Source organism: Peromyscus eremicus, chromosome 2 (assembly GCF_949786415.1).
Source record: "Peromyscus eremicus chromosome 2, PerEre_H2_v1, whole genome shotgun sequence".
Taxonomy (NCBI): domain Eukaryota; kingdom Metazoa; phylum Chordata; class Mammalia; order Rodentia; family Cricetidae; genus Peromyscus; species Peromyscus eremicus.
Genome location: NC_081417.1, coordinates 126,364,611 through 126,377,167, shown reverse-complemented (window position 1 = coordinate 126,377,167; position 12,557 = coordinate 126,364,611). Strand labels below are relative to the sequence as shown.

At 37.6% G+C, this 12,557-nt stretch overlaps 1 protein-coding gene across 1 annotated transcript; it reads right to left on the bottom strand.

Moving 5' to 3' along the window:
* Positions 1-502: 502 nt before the first annotated feature.
* Positions 503-10,205, bottom strand: LOC131905091 (selection and upkeep of intraepithelial T-cells protein 8-like). The gene is given in 7 exon segments (XM_059256042.1): positions 503-609; positions 612-755; positions 3,340-3,462; positions 4,166-4,270; positions 5,875-6,153; positions 8,524-8,874; positions 10,130-10,205. Coding segments are annotated over 7 exon segments (1,185 nt in total).
* Between the last annotated feature and the right edge of the window lie 2,352 nt (positions 10,206-12,557).

Below are 12,557 nucleotides of genomic sequence, written 5' to 3'. Positions count from 1 at the left end.
AAGGTTAGATAAAGCACAGGGACAAACAGCCAAACAAATGGAAACACATGAACTATGAACCAATGGCTGAGGGGTCCCCAACTAGATCAGGCCCTCTGAATGGGTGAGACAGTTGATTGGCTTGACCTGTTTGGGAGGCATCTAGGCAGTGGGACCGGGTCCTGTGCTCATCGCATGAGTTGGCTGTTTGAAACCTGGGGCCTATGCAGGGTCGCTTGGCCCGGCCGGGGAAGAGGGGGCTGGAACTGTCTGGACTGAGTCTACCAGGTTGATCTTAGTCCTTGGGGGAGGCTTTGCCCTGGAGGAGGTGGGAATGGGGGGTGGGCTGAGGGGAAGGTGAGGGGGCGGAAGGGGGGAGAACAAGGGAATCCGTGGCTGATATGTAGAACCGAATTGTATTGCAAAATAAAAAAAAAAGAATAAAAAAAGTTACTTATATATATGTTTTCAGGGCTGATGTTTGGGCATTCAACAATCAATTGGTAGCTCTTCCCTCTGGAAATCACTTCTCCTGTTCCCAGCTTTTCTTTGTTCCCTACAGTTCTTTGTGTAGGGTTGAGGCCTCATGAACAGTTTTGCTGTCCAAGATATTCTTCTTGTTCCTCTCCGTTTGGGGATGTGGTGGAAATGTGCAAGTTGTATCAATATTAAAACAATGATTGGTAAGACGAAAAATATCAGCAGGAAAATTATCACAGATATCAATTCATTTATCCAGGAGTTGTATAAGGGAAACTGAGGATCTGAAAGAGAGACTAAAGAAGGTGAAAAAATTAGGAAACTAGTGAGATTGTGTACTACAGGATCAATTTTTTAAAATAACATTTAATATTCCTTTACATGTTATAGAATGTCTCCAATTAGGGCTGAGTACTATGATGCACACTTATGATATTAGTATTTAGGAGGCTGAGGCACCCATGAAACCATATCACCATGGTCTCTTAAGCAAGATATGCACAATGAAAACAACAGTTAACGTACAAGTACAGTTCTCAGAATCTCACAAGGCCCTACCCCTAGATGAAGAACTACAAACAATTGATGGCTGCTGAGCAGGAGAAAAATCAGTCTTGTCTGGGGATAAGCCTCCGATAAGTTATCAAATTCCAAATAGTTATCTGTAAACACATATACATATGACCAACACCAAATGGATTCAACAGGTAATACTTATGTAATATATATGTATATATATGTATATATATATATATATATGTGTTGTGTGTGTGTGTGTATAAAACAGTAAATAATAAAGAAAAAGAGATCATAAATTTGAGAGGTGGGGGTGCCACAAAAGGATTTGGAAGTGAGAAAGGAAAGAATGGAAATTACGTAATTACAGTAATCATGTATGGAATGCTGAAGAAAAAAGTTATTTAAATTTAATAAATAAATAAATAAAAATAATTCTGAAGTATGTATAGCACCACAAGAGATTCTTAAGTAAGCCAAGGGATCCTGTACATGAAAATCAAAGTTGAAGACATTATACTTCAAATTACATAATTTATTCAGTACTAAGGACTGAACCTAGAGTCTTATGCATGCTAGGCTACCTTTGTACCACCAGGCTAAATCTTCAACTCCAAAGTCTATTATAAAGATACATTAATGAAAACATTGTAGTGCTGATATAGAAACATATATATTCATCAACGGAAAAGAAGAGAGAGCCTAGAAACACACTCATGTATTTGTAGTCTATTGAAGTTGACAAGGGCACCAAATATATACAATGGAAACAGAATAGTTTCTTTAATGAATGGTGTTGGGAAAACTAGATGTCCACATGTAAAGGAATGGTGTCATACCTCTGTATTACACCATATACCAAAAATATCAAATCAATAGATTAAACATGTAAAGCTAAGGCTTGAAACCATAAGGCTTCTAAAAGAAAACATAAGGGATTGGTTGGCATTGACCTTGGCAATGATTTCTTGAACACAACACCAAAGAAGACACAAAGGAAGCAAAACTAGGAGAAACTGCTGGAAACCAATTTACGCAACAAAGGAAATAAACCAGAGTGAAAAGACAACTACTGAAATGAGAGAAGAGAGGAATTATTTGTAATCCATATATATGATTAAAGGTTAACACATATGAAACACACAGCTCAATGGCAAGTGCTCCCTTGTCCATTGTTAATGATATGCAATTGGTGCATCATAGTAGTTACTTATAGAACTTTCTACTATTCCTGTGTGGTCACCAAATTTGAAAAAAAAATCTGTGAAAAATTTTGAAAAAAATGATCAGGGATAATTTAGAAGCTGAGATGGTCTGTGTCCTAGTTTTGTGGCTCCTCATATTTTCTCCTATAGGATCCTTAGGAGTGAGAGGAAGCACTTAGTTGAACGAAGACATTGAGAGTTTGGGTTTTGGTGGTTTTTTTGTTTGTTTGTTTAGTCACTTTGGACCTCTGTGTTTGTACTTTGAATGTCAATGTACTTATTGTCATTGGAAAATAATTAACAGGGCTTCTTTTATCCCCTGGTTTTATAAATCCCAAGCCAGAATGTTGTAATTTTCAATGGAGATGCTTGAAACATCTGACTCTACATATTCTTTTTGAAGCCCTGTCTAGCAAGATGATAGAAAATAGAGGAATAAAGAAAGCATTGTTGAGACACCTATAACTATAAGATTCTCACCTATGGTTGGGAAGTCATGCTAAAAATAAAATAAAATGGGTGGTAATCTCCTTTACATGTATTTCTCTATAAACCTTTAAATAATGGAGAATTGCCAAGGCATCAAATACAATACAATTAGTATAATTATATCAATCATTAATTTACTTTTAAATAATGGCCATATCTTATCAGAAATGTTTCCATAGAAGGATGTTAAAGTTTCATTAATCTCCAAAAATTGCATATATATGTTCAGGATAATTGCCAGAGCTGGAAATAAGTGTGGAAAGTTAATATCTAGCATGCTTTCAGTGTAGACTGTGGGCCCCAAATACACACTGAAATTTGACTTGGTCTCATGAATTCATACTGACAGTTAAGTGACCACAGAAAATACTTAAAAGTGAGTCACTGGATTTGAGCATATTTTCTTTTCATGTTTCTTTTTCTCTTTGTGGAAGAAAGAACAGGATGATCTGATGTCCAGCACAGCTGAAAATGCTTTGGACTCACTTAGAGCAGCCCTAACCCTTAACATTCACAATTTTAATACTGGAAAATGGTTCTCTGAGCTGTCACCAAAACCACAGGTTCTCCTGGTAATGATGAAATTCTCACATGACTAAATCTCCAGGAAAAAATTCTTAGGAAAATGAGAGAGACTAAAGGATATCCCACCATTACTAATTCCATTTACCTCTGATCCGGAATGGTAGATACACAGCAAAGAGTACTATAGCACAGGCTAAGAAACTCAGTATTTGAATAGGCCATGAGTTCAACACAGAGAGACATCTATGTAGCCATCCAAATTCATGCTCTAGAACAGAGAAGGGTAGAATGGACAAAGAGGAACACATGAGTGTAGGACACTAGCTTATGGACAACTAACTGGAAAGGCAGGAGTCACTGTCTCATTCCCTCTTGACCTAATAGGGATCCATCTGAAAGTTTGGTTTGTAATTAGTGGAAATACATAATGAGATAGAATTGCTGTACTAGCTGGCCTGAAGCATCACTAGTTGAGTCTATTGCATTTTGAGCTGAACTACTTGCTTTTGTTTTTGTTTTTTTGTTTTTTGTTTTTTTTGTTTTTTTTGGAGCTGAGGACTGAACCCAGGGCCTTGTGCTTGCTAGGCAAGCACTCTACCACTGAGCTAAATCCCCAACCACAAGCTGAACTACTTCTTAAAAAGGAAATTATTCCTTTAATTTTCAGGAATTAGTTTTTTCATTTATTTTATTACTTCATTCATTCTATGCTTCTTTGGAGGGATAGAAGTGACTATGGGAATTAAAAGTCATGTAAATAGACACCATCCCTAAGAACAGCCAATTCTTGGGAATCTCAAATTTATCAATGTGAAGTTCAACATTTTTAAGATGAAAAACAATCATGAGTCTGCTTGTGGTAACCATAACATTGAAAGATCAATGTCATCCAGCTTTGCCTAAAAACTCACATGACTTGGAATCAAATTTCTCAAAAATACCTTAATTATACTACCTCATCATATCATTACCTGAACTTTTGTAAAAGCAGAAGTACATCACAAATAAAAAGAGCATTGTACATGCAATGGAAACTAAAAAATTCATCCAAATGCCGTCTTGATTAAAGAGGTCATCTAAAAGAAAGAATGATTGTCTTAAAAACATTATGAACATCACAACAGCATTATTGGTTTGGAAAATTGCTGATCCTAAACACCCTTCTTCTCCTTAAAGTCCTGGAATGTGACTTCTGAGATGTGATCATTATACAATTTCCCTACATAGAGAAAACATTCTCCATTCACACTCATTATTGTGACCTTGTAATCATTCTATTCTAAAACACTCTCTTTTACTACATGTCGGGAAATGTCAGCAGAATTTGTAGAATATCTCTCTCTTCATTTCTGTGTCTCTGTGTCTCTGTGTGTGTCTCTCTCTGTGTCTCTGTGTCTCTGTGTCTCTCTCTCTCTCTCTCTCTCTCTCTCTCTCTCTCTCTCTCTCTCTCTCTCTCAGCAGCACTATATATCCTAGACTGTACCCAAATTCTCCATGATCCTTATTCCAGGCTTACAGGTGCTGGATTTCTGTATGTGCCATCTCAGCTGCCTTCAGTGATTATTCATGTGTGTTGCTTTTTCTTCAATCACACAAATCTTTTCTACAGACTCACACATAGTCATAGAAAGCATATATATAAATGCTCACATCCTTCTCCTACAATTATCCTTGAAACAGCCTTGTCAGCTAAAGGTAATTTTGCTATACTAAAGACATAAGCTTTTTCTGATTTGTCTTCGGAATTCACCCATTACACCTCCTAAGATCCAGCAAGGCAAGAGCAAGTAGTCTGGGCTTTAGATGTACTTGTTACTCACTACTTGTTTTAATGGCTTCTGTCAACTATCATTCAGCACTATATTCAAATGACAGAACACTTCTGAAAATTACATGAGACTAATAAAAGCTTCTTGCTTAAACTCATTTAGGATTCATAAAAAGCATAAATTTTGGCACCAGGCATAGTGGCACACACCTTTAATCCCGGCATTCCAGAAGCATAAGCCATGAGGATCTAAATACACTGGAGGCCAGCCTGCTCAGCTTAGCAAGTTCCAGACCAGCCATGGCTACACAGTGAGACTTTGTCTCAAAATCAAAAATAAACAGACAAAGAACAACAAAAGCCATTAAGTTTGGGGCTCAGTAGGTAAAACTGCTTACCACGAAAGCTTGAGGACTCAAGTTTAATCCTTGGAACTCACTGTGGTAGAAGAGAATTAACTCAAGGAAATGATCCTCTGACCTTTACACATGCACCATTGTGTGTGTTCACATGCACACAGGCACACACACAAAAGACAAACAAATAAAGAAAATTTAAAAACATGATATTGATTATATATTCATTTCCCAGATACATATTTATAACCTTGGTAAAAAAATTAATTAAAAATCAGCAAGATTCTTATATTTACCAAAATATGTATCTTATTAAACTTGCAGAAAAATATTATGTCTATTGAAATAAAATTAAATGCCAATAAAGCTGTGTGTTTATTACAGATTGTCATTGTTCACTTGCCTTCTAATACTGTCATCATAGTACCTGACAATATTTGTTTTACTGAAACACAAAGGGAACTCAATAACATAATAAGCCTTTTAAATATTAATCACCTCCCTAATTTTGTATTATGTTTCCAGATCAACTGCCAAACCCAACAACAATACTCACTTGCTAGGATGATACTTGTTTGCTTCTCTTCACCTGTTACAGGGTTGAAAATACAGCATATGATACTGCCCTGTGACCGGTTTGTGAGAAGAGTCATCTTCATGTGGAAAAATCTGGCTTCATCCTGTGAATATGATTTTGATGATGGTGGAAGTGCTTTCCCCCTGCTGTCTCTCCACTCCATTTGGGGCTGTGGGAACCACCCTCCTGAGTTACACTCCACCATGACTCCATGAGCATCAGGAGCCTGAACATGGATCTGTGTCTCCAATCCAACTGCTGGAGGAAATAAGAAAAAAAAAAAAGAATCAGGATATTGTGTTGAGGTTGACTTGACCAGTTCAAACACCAGAGTCATGACAGCTTGTTCTATAAGCTCAGAAAATTTGTATATCAACACCACATTTGATTTACAAGTTAGACTAACCAGTGAGTATTTGATGGTTATCCACTGCATAGCGTATGTATGAGAGAGCAGCATGATTTTTATTCATCACTTGAATATTTTAATATTTTCTAGAGAAAGTGTCTTCACTATTGCTAGTAGTCTAAGCTGAGGTCATCCTTGTGGATTCCTGGGAACTTCCCTAGCACCAGGTTTCTCCCTATCCCCATGATGTCTCCCTCTATCAAGATATCTCTTTTATTGTTCTCCCACTCCATCCCTGTTCCAGCTCAACCATGCCATTCCCCTATGTTCTCATTCGTGGCTGATATGTAAAATTAAATTAAATTATAAAATAAAAAAGAATCAAAAAAAGTCTAGAGTTACACAAAGAGTCTGTTTTTATCAGAATAAAAATAAAACTGTTATAGAGGCTCAAGCTGTGGGAAAATGGCCATTATTGGCTGTGAAAATTGTAATTTGCGAGGACCAGTGTTACTTTAATGTAAAATAAAAACAGGCTGGGGGGTAGTGAGGAGTACAGAGGCGGGTTGTTTTTCTTTTGAGTTCTTCCTTCCTTCCCTCTCGTCCTCCCTCCTACTATATCTTCCTCTTTTCTTCTCTCCTTCCTCCTTCATTTCCCACCCTCTCCTCCTCCTTCCTCCCTCTCCTCCTCCTTCCTCCCTCTCTTCCTCCTGCCTCCCTCTCTTCCTCCTCCCTCCCTCTCTTTCTCTCTCCCTCTTGATCTCCCTCTCTCTCTCTCCTTCTATTTTCCTCACTGCCTCCCTCCCTTTCTCCCTCCCTCCCTGAGCTTCTACAGAGTGAGGCTAAGTGGAACTGATATTTGAATATGCAAAGAAGTTGTATTAAAAATTGACAAATGTATTGCTGATTACTTCTCCTGTAATAAAATCAATTTCTTGTAAGGATCTGAAAAAAAAAAAACTCTCATAACCTAAGGCTCAGGATGATAGACCCCAAAATCTAGGGTCTCAAGTGGGCGCCCCAAGAACCCAGACTCCGGTCTAGTTGATGCAACAGCACGAGGTTTATTGTTGCGGCTGTACAGTCGGGCTAACTCAGCTCCAAAGAGCAAGAGTCGCGCCTATTGCAAACACATGGGTACTTTTAAAGGAAAGACCCACAAAAGCCATAAGATTACAATTCCCATACAATTTTATTTCGATTGATTTATGTCTAGAGGCTAATTTCATAAGATCATGGCCTGATCACAGGGTGATCACAGAGTGGGTACAGTCACGTCCGCATGCACATTCTTCCCGAAACCTCAAGGTGGGTATCAGGGCGGGAGTGGAGTTTACACAAAGGTCACAGTGGTCCTTCCTGGAACACTTGCAATTATCCCAGTCACAGTTGAGCGCATCTCTTAACAGAGATCTCTTTACATTGTTACATTGTGGCAGGGGTGGTTGAATAATGGCTGAGTCAGGTTGCCCTTGGAACTAGTTTTCTTTTTAGTTCCTTATTCTCCTGGAGCTTGGGGGGTGTAAGCCTGAAGGGTTAGGGTCTTTCAAGGACACATTGCAGAAGAAGGGACAGAAAGATTGTAAAAGTCAGAGGATCAGGAAGTTTGATGGGACTGTGTTTCCTAGTAAGATAAGAAGTTACACCCATTAAGTCTCACTGGTATGATTGCCTAAATATGAGTTGAACCAGGACAACAATAGACATCCCAAAGTGGCCTGGTGGGGAGGGTGATGGAAGCCCAGAAGTCTCACACCATATACAAAGACAGCTAAGGAATATTGTGAAGAGCACACCAATTGCTTACCCAATACCAATTGGTCAGCTCAGAAAACAAACTTACATATAAGTCACATGCAGATTGAACAGGTTATATCTATATATTTGGGAATATATGTGTGTATACATGTGCATATGTTTGTGTGTCTATAACAATGCTAATTGTAAAAGGGGACCATAAATTTAAAAGAGAGCTATGAAAAGTTTATGGGAGGGCTTGGAGGAAACAGAGAAGAAGAAAGTTATGTAATTGTATTATAATATCAACAAATAAAAAATTAAAAGAACTATTATATCATTGGAGCTAAAAGATGACAGGTATTAGGCTATATGGGTGCCTCAGTGTTTTGGTGTTATTTTAAAAATAAATATATAATATTTATTTTAAATAAATAATAAGACTTTAATACTTAAAATATAAAAAAACATAAAAACTGCCTAGATAATTCATGTATTTCAGTTTGTTGGGCACAAGGACACTTATTCTACCAATAACTTACCAGTTACACTGAGGTTCATGCTGGCCACGTCACTGAAGCCACTATCATCACTAAATGAACATTGGTAAAGCCCATCATCAGAAACGCTGATATTGTGAATTCTGAGGGCCACTCTGCCCTTCCCAATGGCTTCTTTCACAAACTCTATGCGATTCACATATTCGGGTGCAGCTTCTCCATTCACTCCATGGCCACCTCTGTTCAGGTAAACAGGTTGAGAACGGCCACTCCTGAACCAGCGCACCTCCATGTACTCCACACTGTGTGGTGGGGACACCTGGCAGCTGAGCTCAGCCTGGCCTCCTACTCTAGCTAGCACATGTCTTGTGGGAGTAGTTACCATCGGTTTCTCTGTGGAAGAACAAAGAATACCCAAATAATTCTGAAGCCAAAACCAGCCCTGTCTCTTACTCTGTTTAATAAAACATAACTAGTTGATCCAAATGTTCAGCTCTGACTATACTCCCTATAGTCCATCAATGTTTTATTTTTTGAAACCCAGTACTTTCATTGTACCTTAAAAAATATATTTAGGAAGATGGTAGAGCAAGAAGCAACAACAAATTGTGTCTCTCCTAAAAAAAAAAAAAAAAAGGTCATGTGGAGGAAGAATCTGTCTGGTGCAACTTTCCAGAGCCTTACAATTACTCTTTTGCTGGGAACTGTGATGGATTCCCACAGAGAAACAGCTTAAAATGAGGTATTTATTTTGGTTCCTGGTCTCCTAGTCACCTCACTTTTATGGAGCTACAATGACTTTCTGATTTCCAGGGATGTTTTGTTGTTTTCAGTATTTTATTTGTTCTAACAATGGAGTGACAACTTTCTGCTCCTTAGATGCAGGGTGAGTCACTGGAAGTTTATCTTAGATTTCTCCCACAGCTAAAACTAATTAGAAAAGAGTAAACAAGTCATCTTCAAGTCCTTTCCTCCATCTGAGATTAGTGTTGATCTCTGCCTTCGTCAAAGAAGCTCTGTGTTGCAGTGGGTGGCTGCTAATGCAGAAACCCACAACTGGCCAGGATGCTGAGAATAAGTGATGGTGGAGTGCTTGGCACTAAATGGAACCTCTATGTCTTCCACTTCAAGACTCTGGGAACACTGAGGCAAAGGGGACACAGAGAATAAAGAGTCAAATCCTTCTGGATATGACAGATGTTGCACTCACGCCAGTATGACAGTGGTTACTGACACAAGGGCTGCACATTACCAGATCCATCAATATTACACTCTGGGTGGAGGAGCAGTTCAGAAGCCCCCACCCATGCCTGAGAGTCTGTTGGCACTTAATGGTTTCTGGAGGAGGGGCTATCCCTTTTTCAGTGTTGTAGCAGTGATAAGTTGCCTGTGTCCTAATAAATAACTTTCCACCCAATCTCATACAGGCAATTTTAAAACACTGAAAGGGCCACACACAAAAAGAGGGTGGAAGTAGAATTGGGACTTGTTGGAAAGAATAAAAGCGTCATCAGAAGGAAGGGGGGCAAACAGGGAATAGGGTGAACAGAACTTAAGTTCACTATACACATGCATAAAATGGTCAAAGGAACTTTGAAAGGGTTTTAAAAGGAAAGGGTAAGTGAAAATAAATAAATAAACTTCTTACCTGAAGACATCATCACTTGCAGAAACAGAAAGTATCCACAGTATCCAGAAAAGTAAGAGAACTTAAGCTTCATCATATCTGGAAATGAGACTAGAAAGTGGTCATAGAGCATGAAACATGAGACATAGATTGGCTAGATAGACATTCTTAATAAGTATAAAAAGGGAAAAGTTTAATATTTTTCCTTTTATACAGTAAGGTTTGCCAGTGTTTGATAGAATGCCTGTGTTCTCACACCTGGTTCTCATCAGGAGAAGTCTTCACAAGACCTTTATCCCATTGGTTCAAACTCTTGTACTTCATCATGTTCTGTGACTCAGGTATAGTTAGGCCATAGACCTTAGGGAAAACCTAATCTATTATGCTGCTAAATTGACATAATATTGAAGTGACTCCTAATGACTTATCCTTATACTCATTGAACAATACATTTCGCATTCATCATCTAGAAGCTTCTATAGATAGTGATTAACACAGATAACTACAACAAGTCAAGGTGCAGAAAATAAGAGACTGAAAAATAATTAGCCCTAAAGGGAATATATATTCCTCACTGCTCTCCCTCTCTTGTCTCAGAGATCATTGTTTAAAAGGGGCCAGAGACAGTACAAGAGCCAGAGGTGGTAGATGACCACAAGGAAATTCTTTTGGATATCCTTTGGATACCCTTCTGCATATGCACCTAAGACAGCATGCATAAAACCTGTGCAAACTCTATCCATGCCAAATGTAGAAGGATGTTGGGTACACAATCCCACCCCTAGGCATGGAGTAATCAGCAATTAGTAGCTTCTGGGAAAGAAAGGGCTAGATTTCTCAAAGAGGATACGCAAATGAAAACTGACCACACTCCAGGGGAGGACTAAATTCCAAGAGTATCTGGAGAGCATGAAATTGATCTTGAAGGGCTTTTAAAAATGGACACAAAGTTGAATAAATAGGGATGGGATGGACATGGGATGATTTGGGGGATGAATATCATCAAAACTCACACAAAACTAGAAAGTCACAAAAGACTAATAAAAAAGTAAGTAAATAAATAAATAAATGAATAAATAAATAGGGAAAATTTTGGCCCTTGATAAATCAAAACTTCAAATTTTAGTCTAAATTTGCCCTTTATGCAAAACCATGGTATATATTTAAATTTTAATTTTAAACAAATGATGAATTTTTATATAAATACAATCAAATATTTAGATATGGTATATTTAGACAAATAAATTACTTCAAACATACCTGGTTATCCTGCATTTTATTAGATAAGCACACATTACCTTAAAGTCATAGACATGAGTTAATTCACTGTGTCTGCCTGCCAAATCAGCCTGACAGCCATAAACAATGAAGAATTTCAAACAATAGGGAAATACAGGACTTTATTTAAGCCATTGCCATATACTCTAGAGGTGAGTCAAGATCATGAGGAAGAAATCCCCATGAACACAAAGATCAGCAAAATCCCTCTACTACTAAAGAAAGTGGGAAGTCTATTTGGTCATAGTGTGGTTAGTGTGTACACATCTAAAGTAAATGAAATATCGTCTACTTATCTGAAAAATAACACATTATGTAACACGATAATGCTGTTACATCATATGACTTACACACCATGGTGTGGGCAGGTGATTGGTTGGCTTACTACTTGGAAGAACAGGTTACATCCAACAAGGAGACATGATAAGAAATGTAATCTTTAAATGACTGGAAGGATTCCGGGATCTCCCTCCATTACCACCCACTGCCTTCAGAACAATTAACCTAATGTTTGAATTTATTAAGGATATTTATTCCTAAAAGCAAATAACAAGAGAATTAAAAGTACAAGAAGACTTACACTCAGTAGTAGTATGTGAAAGCCGATGGCTGGAAATACCATTTTTCTGACTGAAGAATCGACAAACAAGCCATATAATATATGCATCAATGAAAAGGAATGTGACAGATTTCTCTATAAGTAATGGGTATCAATTTCTAGAGGATTTGGCTAAGTTAAAAGAGTCTGATGAAATTGGTTCACATGTTATAATTCCAAGTACATAAACTTCTAAAAAATGCAAATAATTATTACAACAGTGTATCAGTGGTTTCCTAGGGACAAAGAAAAGAGGTGGAGAGGAATGATCCCAAAAGTTCACCAAGACAGTTTTGAGGTCACAGTTATTTGTTATACGGATGTAGTGACAATTTCTTGATTGTGCTCATATTTAAAACCTTTCAAATTATTTACCCTAAATATATTACAGACTTTGTTGCATTTCAGTTAAACTTCAATAAATCTCTTGATAAAGAGTGTTTTTTTAAATAAACGAAGTATTAATGATAATCTTTTGGTGGACATTTATGTGTACAAGCTTTATCATATATGTCTTACTATATAACCTACAATTAGTAAGCAGATCATGAGAGTCATGTCTAAAACATTGGC